The sequence below is a fragment of the Pleurodeles waltl genome, chromosome 9 (genome assembly GCF_031143425.1).
Source record: "Pleurodeles waltl isolate 20211129_DDA chromosome 9, aPleWal1.hap1.20221129, whole genome shotgun sequence".
Classification (NCBI taxonomy): Eukaryota; Metazoa; Chordata; class Amphibia; order Caudata; family Salamandridae; genus Pleurodeles; species Pleurodeles waltl.
In genome coordinates this window covers 1,124,189,821-1,124,210,332 of record NC_090448.1, presented here as the reverse complement: position 1 = coordinate 1,124,210,332, position 20,512 = coordinate 1,124,189,821, and the positions used below count along the sequence as shown (strand labels likewise).

At 45.7% G+C, this 20,512-nt stretch overlaps 1 protein-coding gene across 1 annotated transcript in view; it reads right to left on the bottom strand.

The window, feature by feature from the left end:
- LOC138260412 (retinol dehydrogenase 12-like) overlaps positions 1-20,303 on the bottom strand; it is a 163,277-nt gene extending 142,974 nt beyond the window's left edge. Inside the window, exon 1 of the mRNA XM_069208868.1 lies at positions 20,172-20,303. Coding sequence (XP_069064969.1) covers positions 20,172-20,239 — 68 coding nt within the window. The 5' untranslated portion in view covers positions 20,240-20,303. The remainder of the gene's footprint in view (positions 1-20,171) is intronic.
- Positions 20,304-20,512: the final 209 nt, after the last annotated feature.

Sequence of the window (20,512 nt, the reverse complement as noted above, 5' to 3'; positions counted from 1 at the left end):
CATCAAGCCAATTATGGTGTTCTTGATAAGATAGAGGTATTTCTAAATAAGCGTAAGCCCTGTATTGTCCAGGGACATTCGCAACTGTGTATTCGTGAAAAGTATTTGTCCCCCCATCCACTGCTGGAAATCCGACCCAAGAATAAAAAAGTTCCGTTCTATAGGCTGCATGGGCGTCCACCACAAAAGTGACTGGACCCCCCTGGACTGTCAGTCCATGTGTCAACAGATGTCCCGTGAGCGGATGTCGCATATTAATTGCTATGTTCACTACATTAGGATTCGCCATTTTATAAAAAAACGGCTTTAGGTCAGAGAAGGCACACCAATATCGGGGTTTTTCCTTTCAAAGTTCAAGCTTGAACAACCAACCACTAAGCAATAGGAAGCACCTATCCCGTGGCGGCGGAAACCCTCAGCCCCACGGACGTCTCCGTATACAGAACGGAGGAGTCAAAATATATATGAGACCAAGAGAGTCAGTCGGACCTAAACATTAGAGCCTGACCAAACGTTGGCAGCGCCATGTCGCGTGGGCTCTCATTATTCTAAATGAGACTACTGGATTTCTAGGTAGCAGGATCTATAACGGTGTGGGGGACTGAGTCTGACCCACGTGTAAAGAACTCTGTCACCCTAAATCCGGTTTTTGCTCCGGCTAACTAGCAGTGCCTCATTTCTCCCATGTGGAAGGAATGATTTGGCAGCCGAGCGCATGACATCTTTGGAACTTCTCAGGGAAGTCGTGGTTACTCAGATCTAAACCAACTCTCTTATTTCCAATATGATCTCATATACAAATGACAAAGACAGTATAAGTTTTATATTATGTTTTAATAAAACGACTGTATTTTCGATATTAAGGCGTGAGCCGCAATAACCAGAACGATACAACACAGTAGGATTGAAATAGTCACCAGGAGAGTAAAACATAAGAACAAAGCTATCATATTGTCTAACAGTTTCTACTCTCCCTCTGCTTGTTCTATTTAGAGCACAGCATGTTAAGCTTCTAGCTTGCCTATTAGAATCACTGTGGAGACATCAGCCCTCATACCTGAGCAAAGACCTGTGATCTTGGTTCAGCATCTGCAACGAGGCAGTCAGCATCTAGTTGTGGTTCCCTGGTCGGAATCTCCCTCTTGCGTGTATTGGGACAAGGAAGTGATTTTATAACTAACATGTCATCGTGATCACAAAATGTCCCTAAGCAGGAATGCCAAGTCTAAACTCTTACCACGTCTATCAGCAATGTACCAGACTGTATCCTTGACTGAAGCACAGAGTAAATATGTTATGGAGAACTCCAGTGCTGAAGTAGGCAAAACAGTGTGATATGAATAAAAAAACAACACCGTAGAACTGGCTATTTGAAAAATAACAGTACGAAGCCTAATAAAAAGCATGTAGAGCAAAGTGCACAGAGGCTCTAAGCTGTCAGCAAATGAATAAAATATATTCAGGGCAAAGTGCACAAAGGCCTAAAGCCTGAAGCTAAAGCGCAATGAATACGTAAAACTAACCACACTACAAAGGGATCCCAAAAGTATACTCCTCCACATCATAGAGGGTATTGGTGTAATCGGTACAAACGTGCACTTCTATTCTTGGACCTTACTCTTGCCAAACAGGATATAGCTAAGACATGGAAGGCGGAAACTCTGCCTCCACTGGTGGTATGGAAAAGGGGCATGGACCACTGCATGGGGTTAAAAGTAGCTGTATATCAGGCGTGGGGCTGCCCTCAGAAGCACTTCAAAAGTAGGCTAAGATGGGCAGACAATGGCGGCATTGTATTAGAACTGTCAACATCAAGACAGTGCGCGCTCTACGGGCAACTAAAATGCAAAAACCCAGTCTTTATGCAAAGGCGTAATTCATGCATTATGTTTATATGCAGTTTGTTAACCTTTTGCATTGCAGATTTTAACCTTGAAAACCATTATTAATGATGTTTGTAATAATTGTTCATTTGCAAGGTATTGCTGCAGGCTTACCGAGTGTGTAAGGGTGTGGTCCCTTTCTAGGACCTTCTAGAAGCTTTCCCTGTCCCATGACTGGGTGTGGTCTGTGGGCTGGGCTTGACTATATATAAGGGAGTCAGCCCAGCTTCACATGCTCACTATTCAGAGGTCCTGGTGCAGAGCAGCAGCATCTTCCTGAGCTCCGTTCCCAGAGGCCTACAATGATATTTCTAGGCCTGCGCTCATTATATTGACGATCCTTTAGGAGTGCGGTAAGTCGGAGGTCGGGCTGGGCCCCCGACCCCCGTTTTCAAAGACATTCGAGTTTTTGGGCCTAGTTGTGAAACTCCTTGTGTGTGTGATTGTGTTTTCATGACATTCTTGTTTGAATCGGCAATACGTGCGATTCAATTCTCGGATAAGATTCTTTACATTCAGATCGGCAACAGTGTGCGCGATCATTTCATGATATTTGCATTGTGTATTTCAAATCGGCAAGCTGCGCAATTCATTTCCTGGCATTTAACTTTGACATTCAGATTGGCAACAGTGTGCACGATCATTTCATGATATTTGCATTGTGTATTTCGAATCGGCAAGGTGCGCGATTCATTTCCTGGCATTTAACTTTGACATTCAGATCGGCAACAGTGTGCGCGATCATTTCATGATATTTGCATTGTGTATTTCGAATCGGCAAGGTGCGCGATTCATTTCCGGACATAAAAACTCCTGACATTCTGATCAGCAGTGTGCGCGATCATTTCATGACATTAGCATTGTGAAACTTCGAATCGGCAGCAAGGTGCGCGATTCTTTTCTGTCTGTAAACTCTTGGTTTTCACATCGGCTGTGCGCGCGATCTTTTCATGACATTGAATACTTTGGTGTGCAGTGTTTGTTGAGGTGCACACGTTTATCCTGAGCTTTTGGTTTTCTCGAAACGCTTAATTCAAAGTGCGGCATTCTTTGCGCTAATTAAGCTCCTAGTACATTTCCTGATGTTTTTTTCATGGAATGTTCAGATAGCCTTTGTCCTCCTGTAAAAATGCAATGTTTATTCTGAAACTATTTTGAAGAAGGTTCTTGTATTCTAGACAGTATATGATATTTCCTGAAAAGCTCAAATGAAACATTGTATTAACCCATTCTCAATTTTTCCATGTACCTAGATTTCTTGAGGCCTAGTTATAGTCATGTCCTAGGTTATTTATGATTACAGTATAAGAATTCTTAGAACCATAGTCTATAGAAAGTCAATGTGATTATATCTTGTCATTGTGTTGTTTAACCTCTTGCTTCCTACAGGTCTCCTTTCCAGCTGTTCCCTACCTAATCCCCTTTTCCCCCACTTGGACTCTCTCAGGCTCTGTGGTAAATCTATTGGAGTTTTGGAGCTGTCTAGTGGTGGACATGTTGGGAACGCGCGCAGGCCCCGAGGATCTGGTCTCCCTGACAAGAACTGTTACACTCTCATGACTCTAGGATTGATGAGGACCTTCGGGGATGGCTTGGGCAATGGGGGGAGGAACCCAACTGCAGGGAACTAAATACTGGCGGTTACTATGACAATCGATGGGGATTGGTGTGGAAAGGGTGGGTTGGTCTGTGCAAGTTGTTGGTTTTCTGTTATTACTCCTTATCTGTTCTTTTTTCCTACATACCTGGAATGTTGCATTCATCATTTGATAAGTCACCCTGGGCCACTATGGACATGTATGTACACAAACACCTAATAAAATCTGTTGTGGAAAAAAAATCCTTTATATCTCTTATGATTATGCACAGATTGGGGATTGTTCACTGCTACTACTGCAACAGAAAGTTACTCGTCAACCAACTCATGCATGGTGAACTCACAGACATTATCAATTCCTTCAAGAATAACTCCTACAAAGGAGTTGGTCCATCAACCTTCATCATAAAATCCTTTCACAGAAATGCCCTCAACCCCTCCTCAGCATCATCAACTCCTCCCTGAGCCAAGGAAACTTCTCAGATGATGTCAAAAATGGACTGATCCATCATCTGAAACAAAAACCTATCTTGAACCCCTGACCAACTGCTTTCCCCATCACCTATTTATCTTTATCCAGTATTGTTATAGAGAAATCAGTAGCTACTAAGCTACAAATTCAAATCTACAAAAGTGACTTAATACAGAGATACCTATCTTCTTCAGGCATGCAGACTACTACCCTTCAAGTAAATGATGATGAGAAAAATTGCCTCTGCCTCCTAATCCTATTCAACCTCCTTGCTGCTAACCAGTAAGAACTGATCCACACTCTAGAAACACGCCTGGGTTTCTCTGGAAAAGCCCTAAAATTGTGGTTCATCTCTTACCTTGCTAACCGCCGTTAGCTTGCCCAGATCGCCCTGAAGGTCAAAGAAACCACCCCAGGGACCCATCTTTTCCACCGTTCTCTACAATCTTGACATGGAACCCTTAATGCACACTTACTGATAACAGCATTGAGATCTACCAATACACTGAGGTCACACAAATCTGGCTCAAAGTTTCCATGGCGCATGCCATCTAGTGACCTACTCAAACTAATCCAGTTCTGGAGATGAAACACCTACCTAAACCTGACAAAGGCAGAATACCACCTGCTTACCAACGGCACTGAACAACCATGATTCAAGCTCGGCATCCTCACAGGAATGTGGAAGACCTCCTTCGCCAGCTAACAACAATGCAGCCGCATATTTCAGAAGGACTTTAGGCACTGTCCCATGTAAACAGGATATGCTATCAAACTTTACATTTTTTACTACTGAAAAAACATATAAAATATGGTATATGTACTTGATTTACAGAAACATTAATAAACAGTTCAAGTGTTGTTAATTTCCCCGGGATGACTGCAGAGGTAGCTATGAAACAAATACTGCCATTGGTACAACCAGTATTTCCTGTGTCTGTCCAAAAGAAGACTTCCCTACATGCAGGAGCTTCATTCAGAACCTTCTGCTGAACTGTGACAAGTCGGAACATTTCCTCTCTTCTCTTACAGACCCTTAAAAACTGCTTTTACATATCTACAAGTCTCAGATTTTACACCAGTCTACAAGCAGCTGCCCTGAAATGGCCAACTCTGTCATCCTTTACAGCATAACACATTTGCCAAAGCATGTTAAATATTTCTTACTCACTTGGCTGTGATGGTTTTTACCTTTTTAAGAGTATTAAGTCATTTTAACTGTAAGACAACTTGTCTTTAAGATGTAAAAGAATTTACTTCACTTTGTTAGATTTTTCTACGAGTGATTGTATTACAAGAAATGTCAGTTACAAGTGCATTATCTCACCCATTAAAAATTCAGCTGGTAACCTTTTACATATTTATAATTACTTTCTAGCTTGATTTCCCCCCTCAAAAATCAGGAAATATGAAAAATCATCTTGAAGTCTGTTACACTATTTCCTCTGGAACAGAAATTGTGTTGATGATGGAAAATCTCTTTATAGAACCAGGAAAAACAGTCCCCTGCCCCTACCTCTATTCTTGGGATTGGTTTTTCAATTTTTTTTTATGCCACCAGCATGGTGTAAATACCCAAGGAATCGCCACTAAACAGCGTGAGGAAAGAAATGCAGGGTTCCTGTTTCGACTGACCCACATGTTGAACTCCCTAATATATTTTAACATGATGAAGTCTAACACTGTGGAGCAGAAAGTTAAGTTCAATCAGGTTTTGGGGGACAACAGACTGGAGGGAGATCTGTCCCCCGGGGGCATTGGGGCCGTTAAAGGATGTAGCCCAAGAAATATGTATTCTGCCATTTTAGGGCTGCTGCCCACCTTTTTATGGTAGGTGCAGTGCACACAGTAGTAGCTCAAGAAAAATTTAGTGGTTTTCCTAGTGTTGGGTTTGAGCTACAGTGTGAGTCTCAGCTTTATATTAGCACCAATAGTAGTGGCTTTAACTTACAGGACGTCCAAAAATAAAGTGCAGCAGTTGCTCCGACTCTTGCAGGAAGCCGAACGCCTAGACCTTCTGGCGGGAGGCAGTGTGTATGCTGACCCTGCTCGGCGCACTGTGACTGCTGCAGTCATGGCATGCTCCCTCCTCACACCCATGACCAGGGCACAGCGAAGGCCCAAGTAGGGTTAATGAACCACCTGTGCAGATGAGGAGTGGCTCCTGTCTCAAGGCCCGGTCGGAGTGAGGCAAAGGAGGGGCCCTGGGGCATCAGCAGCATTTCTAAAGTGGGGCAGGGGGGAGCCAGGCCCTCTATCTAAAGCAACAGTGGTGCGAGGCCGCACGGTAGTGGCGGGATTCCGGGGCAGCAAGAAAGTCACACCGGGGGAGAGGTGTGAACAGGTTCCTCATGCCAGAGGCGAAGAAGCACAGGAAGAATGAATGAGGAGTGCACGAGCTACGAGGCCTCTGCCTTGCAGCAATCAGAGATACCAGGAGTTGTTGAGTGTGCCTGAGCTTAATGGGGTGCGGCTGCGAGTGAATAAATCCTCTAAAGCTCATTTATTACTGGAAAGGGGGGCCTGGAGACTGCAGACAGTGGGGAGAATGCTGGAGTTAAGGGATAGTGATGAGGCCAGTGGGGCTGAGTCTCACACACAGGTGAGGCTGGATGAACAGGGCTGGTTAGACAGGGTCCCTAGAGGAGTTCAGGCCAGTTGGCAGGCAGAATTGCATTGGCCAAAAGGTGAGTGGTCCAGAAAGGGAGCAGGCCGCAGCTGCACCCGGCACACCCAACCCAGCAGTGAGGGCTGGCCCGGCATCTGCGCTGGTTGCTGCCATACTGGAATGGAGTGAAGAGGTCTTGGGTGATGAGAGGCAGGCTCAAGTGACCAGACCCAGAAAGGTATATTCCAGGGATAGGGGACTGAGACAGGAGCAGTCCCTTTTACGAAATACAGGGTAGCAAGGGAGTCATTATTCCGCATGTGGGGTGGGTGAGGGTGACAGTGGTCAGGTTCAGGTTGTGGGAATGTCTGGGTGCTGCACAACAGACTTACCCTCTTTACTGTAGGTATCCAGCATACAACAGGTGGCGGACTCTGGAGAGAACGGTGCGGCTCACACACCCCGAGATGAAGCGAAGGTATGGCTGCCACCCGGACAGCATTGCTTGACTCAGCCCCGGATGGCACACAAAGGTCCAGGGAGGCCTTAGGAAGAGGATCCATGGAGGGGTACAAACATCAGAGGAAAGCAGACTACTTGGGTCGCAGAGGCCCGCTTCACGGAATGTACTGGGAGGGCTTGCTACGGCCCCCCAGGGACTAGTTGATAGTAGCCCAAAGGCAGCAGTTGCTACGGGTGTGGCAGGCGCAGCATATGGTGCAGAAGCAGCAGAGTGGCATGAGGATGTGGAACTGGATTATGACTTGGAAAGCCTCAAAGATTGTGAGGCATGAGATGTCGGGTCCATCAGACCAGGGTTGGTGGCACAAGAGAAAAGGGGTCAGCCTAATCAGCTGTCCACTACTATTTTGCAGGCATTCACTACAGGATTAGTGCGGCCTGTTGATATCCCAGGGAAGCGGAGGCAACTTCCACTGAAGGCGGCAGGCTTCAGAGCAGGCAGCGACCTGAACGCCAGGTAAGAGCACAAGGATGTACACACAGTCGGCCCTGAAAATGGTGTCAACGGGAGTGGATGCGGAGCAAGGGTGGGACCAGGGAGGAACACTGTCACAGAAGGGTAGGTATGTTACAGACATGGGGGTGGGGACAGGAAGCGGGGAGCATCACACTCAACAGAAGAAGGCCAATGGCACAGAGGGTGGGGTAGGTACAAAGGGAAACGACTGGGGTTTTCAGGCGCTTATGAGGCTTTAGCACAGTAAAAGACAGTGAGACCACTGGACACCTGGTCATTCTTGGGAATCGAGCTGGACTCAGACACCAAGGTGCCTTGTCTTCCATAGGAGAAAAAAGTGGGAATGCAACTACTGTTGGGTACAATGTTAGCAAAAACCAGAGTTATGGACCGAGAGGCGCAAGTGCTCCTGAGTCATCTACAATTTGCATTTAGGTTTGTGAGGACAGAGAGGCCCTTCTGTAGGGAACTAGGAATACCTTTATCTGGGCTGTCTTTGCTGCATCACCATGTGTGTTTTTGTCAGCAGGGGTGAAAGAGGACCTGAGAATGTGTTTTGACGAGGGTAAGATCCATTTGTTGTTTCAGTGGGGGCACGTTAGCAGAGACAGGGGCACAAGAATTTGTATTGGTTGTCTTTTTGAGACAGATGCCTGGTACGTAGCGGTTGGCCCACAAATTTGCAGGGCTTTACTTAATGTTATGTTTGTTGGTAAAGACAAAACATGACTGAAAGGGAGGGTGTGAACAAGCCCACACCAGAAAGTGACAGGAAGTTAAAGGATATGTCACACAAAGATTAGATTTAGTAGATGTTATTGTATTCACTGTTACGCAGTAGGTGAAGTTTTAAGTGTCACTATTACAAGAGTGCAGGAGATCATGACCTAGAGCTTTGATGGTGATGTATGCAGGGGGTGCAACTTAGGGATGGGTGGTAGAAAGTGTCTTCGATTTAATGTTTAATGAGGTTTTTGTTTTGTAAGGCAGTATGCAGAGGATGTTTTTTGTGATGTGCGCCTGTTTCAATAAAGCAGCCTTTTTCACACATATAGAGGAGTCAACGGTCTGTTAGGTGCCCCATTTCACCCAACCTTCCTTTTTGGCAGGTCCGTAGAACTCTCTGCACATTGATTCTACTTTATTTATCTCAATAGACTATGTAGACCTCCCCAACATATTCTACAAAGCACCTCACCCTCATTTTTGGATCAACACATCCGTTCATTCTTTTGTTTGCAATGTGTACCTTGCATCCTAGTACTGTTCATCTCCTATAAACTATCTCTGGGTGCTCTGTCCTTAACTCCATCCTGAACAAGGCCAAATCTTCATACTGTAGAACCTTGTATTTCCCCTTTCCATTTTCCCCACCCCTGCCAACTATCCAGGACTCCTTAACTGTTCCTGCCCTACCTCACCCAATTATCTAAAAACCAACGGTCACCAGTGGTGACACTGCAACCTTCATCTCTAAAATCTAAGCCATCTGAAAATCCCTAACCAGTTAACTTTTCTCTCCCACCTATTCCATTCGAACCAAGCGGCACTCCTACATGCTCCTCCCAATTAAGTAACCTGCACCCCTATATGGGTAACGTCTTATGGTCAGCATGCCCCTTCTCTAAACGACAATGAACTGCTCTCCTGCCTCTCCTCAGGGTCTTTTCCAAACCCTAGAAAAATGTATTCGCTTTTTCATATCCTTCTTAATGTTTGAGCACAGAATCATCGTTCTGGCTTCATAGGACATTTTTGATGACAAGTCCAAAAATTGAACTTTTCTTCTTTTATAGATTGTGAGCAAGCATGTCTTTTGTTTTACTGTATAATTCCTACAAATATCATAACAGACCATTATAAGAGGGGGCGTGGGTTGCAGCCGATGAAGCTGCACGCTTAGTTCGAAGCTCCTGGGCCGCGAACGGGGCCCAGCTGTAATACTAGCGTTTCCAAGCCCCTTAAGAATACGGCAAAACACAATTCAGCGAGCGGAAACCCGCCCGACAAACCTGACGAAAATGTCAAGACGCGAGGAATAGGGACCACAGAGAAAATAGCACGAGCCCTCGCCGACCACGAGGAATCAAAATGGCGGCCGCCTCCGGGTCTTAGATCAGCTGAGCCCCGGACTTGTGGGAGAGGAGCCGAGAGCCCGCCTAGAACGAGAGGGACCGTCCCGCGCCCCTGGACAGTCCCGGCGACATTCCTGCGCTTCCGCAGAGTTTGAGGAGGAGGCGAGGTCGTAAGGACGAGGCCGGGAGGTGATGCGCTGACGCGCCTCGGAGAGCGGGCGGCCTGACGTGGCTCGCCTGGGACTGGGCCCAGGTCTGTCAGGAAGAACCGGAGCGTGAGCAGATCTCACCGGGCGGCCAGATGACACTAAGGGAGCCCCTTACTCCCACATCGTGCAAGATACGGAGGCGAGGGCACGGAAGAAGGGGGAAGCCACAACAGAGGGAGCGTGGGATGCACGACCTCGCACCCGATCCCAGCACTATCCCGATGGGGGCCCCCTGAGCCGCAACCCTAACGAACTCTAGAAGGGGAAACTACAAATTAACTGCCCTGGAGGTGTGGGCGGCAGGAGTAACACGACTCTGGCCCTATATTAAGCGCTCTGCACACCTACAGACACACTGGGTAACAACACGAATGGGGGGGAACCCAGATAACATTCACGGGCCCCCCAGCTGCGGGAGCGAGTAATGGGGGGGCACTCTACATTCGACCCCACAACACCTGGAGGCGCTGAACACTATGCTTGGGCATGGCAAGTGCTGGAGGGGTAGAGTGCCGAATGCTGCTATAAAGAACTAGTTCTCCCCACACTGCTATTTAACGAAGAGTCTCAGAAGTAGCCAGAAAGACCGACATCATATTTGGCGCACAAAGCCCAGGCCATTACTGGCCGAGACCACCTGCATTAGTGAACAAGCACCCGCCCTTGATGATGGGCAAGCCCAAAAGACGAGAGGGCCAGGGTCCGGAGAACCCCACCGGCACCCAGATTTCAGATCAGTCCCATAAAACAAACTCTCAGGACAGCACGACCCAACAGGAAACAACCCTCGACACGGTGCTTCTGGCCATCAGAGAATCTCGAGAAGCACTTGAACAGAAAATAGACAACTTGTCGGTGGACCTCTCCCTGCTGCGCGACGACCACCGCAGACTCTCAGTAAATAAAATGCGCCCCACTACAAGCTAAGCAACCAAAATAGGGACCACAATGTCTAAAATAATAACCTGGAACGTCAGAGGCCTTAACATCATATCCAAACGATATAAAGTGTACAATCATTTAAAACGCAGGGGAATCCACATAGCTTTATTACAAGAGACCCACCTGGTGGAACAGGAAGTTAGCGCCCTTAAGAAACGATGGAGAGGCCAAATAATTGCCACTATTCAGCATTTGCAAGGGGAGTTCTGATCTGGATTCGCCCGGGGGTGCCCTTTCAGGTCCTACACAAGACTATAGACAAAGATGGCAGATTCGTAGTAGTATCCGGGAGACTAGAGGGAAGAGAAATAACACTAAGCGGGATATACGCATCCAATCAGGATCAGGGGAAATTCCTCGATAAATTGTCACTGGAAATAGGCTCACACCTGACGGGCCCTAACTTGATTGGGGGAGATTTTAACTGCATAGCCAATATTGACCTGGACAGATCACACCCTCCCCTCACACACTCCCCAACACTAAAAACCGCCAAATCATTTGCAGACTGGCAGAAACACTGGCAATTAAGAGATAGCTAGAGACAGCTCAATCCAAAAACTCGGGACTATTCATATTACTCTGCGGTACACGACCTGCATGTCAGGCTGGACACTTTCTTAGCTTCCCCTGAAATTCAAAATGAAGTAGTTTCTATCGAATACCTGAGCAGTACAATCTCTGATCATAACCCCGATGCTGTCGCTGTCTTGGGGAAGAGTGAGAGCGACGATCCCAACATGGCGCCTGAGAGAAGAAATGCTTGAAGATGAGGCACTCAAACACCTCTTACATACAACCATAGTAGAGTTTTTTAAACAAAACACGCAGACAGCATCCTCCAGATCCATTGAATGGGAAGCATTCAAGACGGTTATAAGGGGCACCTGTATCAGCGAGAACATAGGGGTCCGGAAATCAATGGAAAATGAGCTCCATAGATTGGAGGACTCCCTTAGGGACCTCGAGTGCAGATGCCCCACACAACCTGAGCTGGCGCCCCTGGTGAAAGACACCAAAAATAAAATTGCGGAGGTGAACATTAGATTATCGCGACATGACTATAAACAATATCTAGTCAAACAACATTCAGAGGGTGACAAAGCAGGGGCCTTACTGGCGTGGCTGGCTAACCCACCCAAACAACAAACTATCATAGTGTAAATTGATGACACCCCAGGCACCAATGTTTACAGTCAAAAATAAATTAACACAAGCTATGTTAACTACTATTCAACATTATATGCACTCCCCCCCCCCCCCCAAGACACTAAGGGCCTGATTCTAACTTTGGAGGACGGTGTTAAACCGTCCCAAAAGTGGCGGATATACCACCTACCGTATTACGAGTTCCATAGGATATAATGGACTCGTAATACGGTAGGTGGTATATCCGCCACTTTTGGGACGGTTTAACACCGTCCTCCAAAGTTAGAATCAGGCCCTAAATAATCTCCAGCTACAAGAACTGGAAGACCTCGCCCTCCCCAAACTTGGGGAAGAGGAGAGAGCAGTCTTAGCAGCCCCAATTACAATTGCAGAAATCAAAACAGCGATCCAAGGCATGGCCAAGGGCAAAGTCCCTGGATCCGACGGACTCCCACTCGAGTTCTACCTCCTATGGCAGGACCTGTTAGCCCCACACCTCAGCGCAGTATACACGGAAGCATGGAACAGTAATGACCTGCCCCAATCTACCAATGAAGCCATCATGATCCCTTTATTAAAACCTGACAGGCCACCATCCGATGCCCGCTCCTATCGCCCATTGTCCATGCTTAATATAGACTATAAAATATTAAGCCGGATATTAGCGAAAATACTTTTGGTACATATGTCATCACTAATCCACCAGGATCAGTCCGGTTTCATCCCACAACGCAGCACTGCACAAAGTTTTAGGCGTCTGGTGTCGGTTCTCCACTCCATACCCCCGGAAATGGGGTCATCTCGATAGACATAGAGAAGGCATTCGACTGCCTGCGATGGGACTACCTGGAACAGGTCATGCTGAAATTGGGAATGGGAGAGGGATTTACACGATGGACTAAGCTATTGTACTCAAATCCAACTGCTAGAGTGAAAACAGGTAGCATTATATCCGACTCCTTTTCGACAGGTAGGGGAACTAGACAGGGCTGCCCATTATCCCCTCTTCTTTTCGCAGTGGCAGTAGAGCCCCTGCCACAAATGGCCAGAACTGGGCGCCACTATAAAGGCATATCTATTAATAACTGGACACACTACATCGCCCTTTATCCTGACGACATGGTGCTCTTCCTTCGAAGTTTGGAAGAAGACCTACCCGGAGTAAAAACCATGCTAGAGAGCTATGGAGTGGCTTCCGGACTCCGAATTAATTGGAGGAAGTCCACCATATTCCCCGCACATAGAAGCACAACTGAACCAAATGAAACAAGAGGTTTGACTTGGTCACCTACTAAATTCAAATACCTAGGGGCAAACATATACCACACCAAGGAGGACCTCCTAGAAGGTAATATTCATAGAGCGCTTAGTGGAGTTAGGTCTAGCATGCGATTCTGGGAGACACTACCACTGGCAGTGTCCGGCAGGCCCGCCCTACTCAAAATGATAGTGCTACCCAGAATGCTATACTACTTCGCTACTATCCACTGATAATCCCAAAAGCAGTATTTAGAAGTATGGCATCTCTGTTCGCGAGCTTTATATGGGGATCGGGTAGGCACAGAATTGCACTAAATTTACTGCAGAGAACCACTGCTGAGGGTGGACTGGCGGCCCCAACCCTAGAAATGTCTTATTGGGCAGAACAAATACAATGGCTAGCAAAACTTATCAGCGAACCCCCAGGGACAAAGGAGCTATGGATCCCTCTGAACTGCTCACCCCAAAAATTATTAGGGATAGTATTAAACCCCAGGAAGCAAAAACTGCAGCCGCCCATAGAGTGGGAATCAATTAGACACTGCTGGGAACAATTCTTAAGACACACCAGTACAAAGGCTCCCTACACTCCAGAAGCGCCCTTGGATTGCCTGGCAGTTACTATGGGGGACCAAATTCTTAAAGGCCTTAATAAGCTTGGGGAACATAACATCACAAAACTAGGCGACATATATGACAATGGGAGACTCTGCACTTATTCAGAGCTTCAAGCCCAGTTCAATCTCCCAACTGGTCTGTTCCTCACATATAGCGCGATCACCAGAATTGCACAAAAAAAATCTGGGGGACAGCAGCCCTTGAACCCCCAATACACAGCGGCTGTAACACCCTTTGCACAATTGGGGAGAAGGAGTGATTTCAGAAATATACAAATCCCTACAAAGCAGTACATGCACACCCTTAAGTAAACTTAGAAACAAGTGGCAAACTGAATTAAACACACCCATTGAGGATGCACAGTGGGCAAGGATCACCTCTCATATTTATTCGGTATCAAGAAACGCCAGATTCAAACTAATTAATTTATATATTTACCATAGGGCCTATCTAACCCCGCAAATGATAACTAAAATATATAACACAAATGAAGCAAGATGACCTAGATGTGCTGAAACAGCAGCGGGACTAGTACACATATTATGGAGTTGCCCGCAACTCAGTTCATAATGGACAGAGATCTTTCGGAGAATCTCCACCTGCACTGACAGGACGATTTCCATGTCCCCGATGGTGGCATTATTGGGGGACTTTCCGCACCCCGCAGCTCACAAAATAACAAATAAATTTGTTGATCTAGCTCTCGTTCTGGCCAAAAGAGAAATCACCTCGCACTGGAAAGACCCAGTGGGCCCGCAGATTAAAAACTGGAAGGAACCAACAGAAAAATGGGCAGAAACTGAGGGAATAGTACTACTAAGAGACGCGCTCCAGGGACGGAGACCAAGAGATAGCGCAACACAATGGGATTAATTACTGGAGAGTTTGAAAACCCTGAACGATCCAACCCCAGAAAATGCTCCGTTGGCCTCAGTCGCTGAATCAGAAACAGCTCCCACACCGACTACATAAAACTTTGGACGCGTACACTGCACGGATTAGCCCATCAAGAACTGTCAGCGTTAGAATTCAATGTGTTGATATAAGTGCAATACATTTCATTGCTAAAATTGGGGAATATACTGTTTAAGGATAAAAAACAATAAAAGATATTTAAATAAAAAAAAAAACATTATAAGAGGCTTCAAAAACATGGTGCAAAGAACATAGCTTTTAGTCAGGACTTTTCTCCAAACCAAGCAAATCTGTTTGTAACTGCATTACCTGGAAATGAAAAAACAAATGGGACTTTTTATTTACTTGAACTTTAAACTGCATGATAAAGATAAATCTTATTTGGCTCTGGCGACACTGTGAAAGACATCTCACAATGGCCTCCACGTGGTGTCTGACTCAGCTGCACATGGGTTTATAGAACTTTTTTCTACATTTCTGGAAAATGTTTTATTTAGTTTATGAGGGTAAACACTTAATGTTCTTTTACATAACGACAATGTGGCTATTTTTTTTCCTATCTCTAACTTCTTGTTCAGACCTATTTAGTGCAAACATATACACAAGAAAAGGAAGACCTTAATGACTGGTAAGTCGTGTACAATGTCACCGGATCACCCCCAAGATTCCGGAGCACCACAGTGAGACATTTTAAGAAGAAAATGTGGGTCTATTTAATTTCCTCACTAACATGCATTGAAGTTAACGGAGTTTAAGAAGGATAAAGCAGAAATATCCTTTGTGGGAGGAGGAGGGGGCGTAAACAAGTAAAGGGGGTGGGGATGGATTAAGCTATGATAAATACCAAATCCACATGTTATGCCTCATTTCCAGGACCAAACCTCAGAATAGGTCTCAACCTCGCCAGAGGAGTTGGTGCTAACTGAGTGCTGTAAATGCCACGTCTATTTTAAACGCCTTATAATTAGGGCCTAAGTTGGAATTGTTGACATTATGGCACGATAAATTAAAAACATGCATAAGTAACAAAATAAGCCACTGCACTTACACAGGTTTACAGCTAGCCTAATTCTGACTGGCCTTGTCAGGTGTGCTATTTAACATCGCTATTTATTGGGCATTTATAATAGGATTATGCAGTTAGATACAGTTTGAGCTGGTCAGAAAGGTAAGTTACACATGTGAGTAACTTACATTAGTAACTTACTCTCACAATTTTGACTAAATGTACTACTGTACATAGGACCACTGCCTGCTCTGAAAAATTATTTTTTTTGACATTCACAAAGGGGAAGTGGATGATAACTGCAAGTTGGTTTGCGACCGCATTCCCGGTCCCAAAGCAACTCAGCATGGCGATGCGGTTGCAAATAGGAAGGGAACACCCCTTCCTATTTGCGAGTCGCAGCCTCAAATTGCGAGTCGGTACCGACTTGCAATTTGCGGTTGTGCATCGCGTTTGGCCTTTTGCGCCTCGCAAACTGCGTTTTTCGCAGTTTGCGAGGCGCAAAAGGCTTCCTACATCAGGCCCTTAATTTCTTCAAGCTTTTGCTTTCAGTCTCACCCCAAACACATACCGAAGCTTTTCAGAGTAGTCTCTTAACAGTAGCGAAACCAGCGAAAAATCGAAATTGTACTTGCACAAACCAAAGAAAGAACAATCTTTTCGCTTAGCCTTGTGAAATATCTGTTAGGAATTTCAACGTAGAGAGCCCACAGGAAGAGGACCTATCACTGACAAGATCTCCAACTGTCTATGGCATCATGGATATGAAGATGAGCATGAAGATTATGAAATGTCAATCAATCAATCAATCATTAGATTTATAAAGCGCCTATGTACCCGTTAGGGTTTTGAGGCGCTAGGGGGAGGGGGGGCAGCTGCTATCGTTCGAAGAGCCATGTCTTGAGGAGTCTCCTGAAGGTGAGGAGGTCCTGGGTCTGGCGTAGTGAGGTCGGGAGTGAGTTCCAGGTCTTGGCGGCGAGGTAGGAGAAGGATCTGCCATCTACATGGCGTGATTCAGCGTGAGGCATACATGTAAATAAGTTAACAAGTTGTAAATAACATTAACAATAAGGATGCAACAGTTAGTTCTATCCATACTTCTGCAGCGGCATTTCGCCTTCATAAATTCTTTTGTTATGCAGAGCTTCCATAGGAAGCCTCTGTCATTTACACAAGATTCTAAATCTGGTAATTCACTGCTATGACATAGCAGCAGTTGAGGAATAAAATCATTACCCACTACTGCTAGGTCGGGGCCAAGCCGACAGGGCTCCCTGAGAGACTGTCAGTGCACCGCTGCTTGTCTGCTGTGACTGTAACCAGAAAGCACAGCTGCAGAAGCGAGAGCAGAGGCAGGGAAGGTCGGTGGGGGTTGAGTGAAGTTTGGTATTTTTACACATTGGGACCGAGAGGAGAGCCCACCATATGTATGGCTACCCCATTACTCCTTTGCCTCAGCCTAACATTTATTAGCACAGGCACATGATTTTGAGGTGCATTCATAACATAAAATTGTAGATGTTTAACGGTGATTTAAGAGGATGTTTTTCTTTTTTGGGTTCAAAATGACACCAAATAACTCGAGCTTTGCTCTTGTTGACTATTTGATATCACTTAGAAGCCCTTGGGGAATAACATCCACATAACTCGCAGTTATCCATCTATAATTCTATACATTATGCTATTCACCATATATTATTATATAAACCATTATAAATTGACCTCTAATCTTGTCCACCGAGGTCTCTATTGAAAGACACACAGTGGCTCCGGATACTTAGCACTGCTCAGAGGTGGGTCTCATTGAAGTAACGGGTGGGTGCCTGGTCACCAGGTAATTGCTGGATCTAATGTTCTGCTGATCCGGCATGGCTGCAAGAGGCACCCGTGCTGTGGCGTAGAGATGGCTTTCACCATCTTTTCCGGAACGTCCAAAAAAGTAGTGCGCCTCGAACTGCAGGAGGAAGCGTGAGGCTGTTATCCCAGCCTTAAAATACCGAAGATCGTTTAACAGGAAGAGTTCTGTTGACGATTTTAAGAGCATCCAAATGGGAAATGAGCCGTGTAAACTCCCATTAGAAACTGGCTTACCCTCCGCCCTATATATAGCTGAAAGCACCAGCTCTGAGCATGTAATCTCACTGCAGGATTTACATGATTAAAACCAATTCAGGCCTGCTAAGCTCTTTTAATAGCTCAGGCCTGCCTTGTATGGGAGACAAACAACACAAAAGAGTTAAGGCGCTAGTGTGCCAGGGCCTCTGACGCTGCACACAAAGCTAGCACTGAAACCTCCAAGCAGCTAGGTCATGGGATGTGGATACAGGGAGCCAGCAGGATAGCGCAAACGGATTAAGATCCTCTTGAAGAAGACTATGGGCAACCTTCATGGCACAGACTCAGTCTTGGTATCAGTTCCAGGTCAGTTATAGGACTTCAAGCGAGCTGGGGCCATGATAACACCTGTTACTGACAACACGTGCCTGCTACAAGTCTGTGATGGTGGGAATTAGACACAAAAGTTTATTTTGGAAATGATCAAAACTGTAGACAAATTAACCTAATGCAAAAAAAAATGTATAACGGATCGAAAGTCTCAGAAAAATAAAAAAGCCTTACACGCATAGCCAGAAGAACTACTACATACCTGTTAATGAAGAATTTAGCCCCTTATATAGCGCACTTTGCGTGGTGGTGCTCATGCATATTGTGTCCTGTTAAATGATGTGCCCTTTCTGACAGGAGGTGGGTATTTTGACTCCTGTGCATGTGGATGTATGCTGTGCATCTTGTACTCCCTGTACTAAGAGATATATATATGCTGTGCCTTTTGTGCATCTTGTGCCCCCTGTACTAAGAGATATATATATATGCTGTGCTCTCCCACGCCACCATGTATGCGGTGTCCCTGATCGGTGCGGTACATGCTGCACCACTGTACATGGTGATTCATGATGGTGTATGCAATGCCCTTACGTATAGTGGTGTGCGTTTTTCCCTGTGATGTGCACTGAATTCCTGTACATCGTGAAAAATGCTTACACAGTGAGGAATGATGTTCTCCCTGTAGATGGAAAGGCATTATGTCTATTGTATATGCAGGGGGGAGTTTTGTCTAGCGGCAGTTTTGACTCATCTAAGGTAGCGCAGATGGTTAATACTCCTGCTGCAAAGAACGTTGTCATGCAAAGAACAATATTTTATGTGCATATCACAGTGGGTTACAGCTTTTGTTACAGAGATTCTTTTGTTACTGAGCAGTTCATAAATGACAACCTTAATCTAGCACAATGAGCTATAAACTGCGATGACAGAGCTGTATGTAAACCGCGGTCACAATTTAGAAAGTTATGTTTTTCCCCAGTCTTTCATTTTCTGTATGCTGCTAAAAAAAAAGAAGGTTTGCTTACGTAGGAATACATTTGTATTATTAAAGTAAACGATAACCACTGTGCTATGTTCTGAATCCCGAGTTTGTGCTTCTCCAGACCAAACACTCTTAGAAAATCTCTACCAGTGTGACATGTGAATCCTACACCTTGTAGCCCCTGTAAAGTCCTTCAACACCCTACACTAATATGAGTGGTGCTATAAAACAAATGAATTACATATGACAGAGAAGTTATGGACAGGAGAGAGGCCCTTATGGTTTTACTTCCTTTCCCCACCACATATTTATGTGAAAAGGTTTTCTCAGATCTTATGTAGCTAAAAACAGAAATTGCTTGGGAAATGTAGAATCTAACCTGAGGATTCAACTTTCCTAATTAAATCCAAACAATGAAAAGTTAGTCGAGGAGATGCAGCGTCAAGCTTCTCATTAAAAATTTTCGATTTTTGCATTTTTTTAAATATAAAATAATTATAACTTTATTAAATCGAGTATTTGTTTGGTGTGTACATGTTTGTTGTATATTTTGGAAATTAAATTAATGTTTGAAATGTAAATAGTACAAATTGTATGGTGGTCCCCGTCTTCCAGTAATGATTCTTTGGGGGTCCTCAGGAGTCAAACGGTTAGAAACCACTTTTGTAGCATATTGAATAGTGCGGCGCCTGTACAAACTACGCGCTATGTAGAGTAACACTTTATTTTCACCGTGCAGGCTCGGAAGGGCGGTGCACGCAGTGCTGTAGAGCAGAGCGTGAACTACGGTACTTATGGAGGTGATGCCTTCCGTGTTCAGAGTCCGGTGCGCCCACACTGTGCATCCACCGCCAGGGCGATGCTGTGTATCTATTGCGGTGAGTTATGCATGCAGTGCTTCCACCAAGGAGCGGTCCATCTGTCCACAGACGCACGCTTAGCCCCCGGGTGGCGCAGGCTGTGTGCCTCCTCTGCCCGGCGGTGAGTGCTGAGAGCGCACACAGAATGAATGAGGCGCTTTGCATTCAGTTTGCAGAAAGCGCGTCACCTCGCGCGCTTCGGAACGGAGGGAGCGTAAAAGCAGCACTGACCTGATATAGGGCGCCGCGAGGTAGAGCAGGAGGCAGGGGGCGAGCAGCAGAGCCCAGCAGGCTTCCATCGTTCCCAACTCCGAATGCAGACTGCACAGAGCCAGGTGACAGCGCGCCGCTGGCAGGGGGCGGGGCAGAGCGGGGCATCACGGGACCTGTAGTGCAGGCAACACCAGGGAGCACAGAGGCGCCAAAATCAAAGTGAGAGAAATACAGGGTCCTCGTTCTTCACTTAATATAAGCGGGAGAGGGGTTCATTTTTCGAATGCAGACACATTTCAACTGCCTTGTTAAAAAATAAGATCGGAGAGAATAGGGTTGACAACAAGCAAAGGAAATGT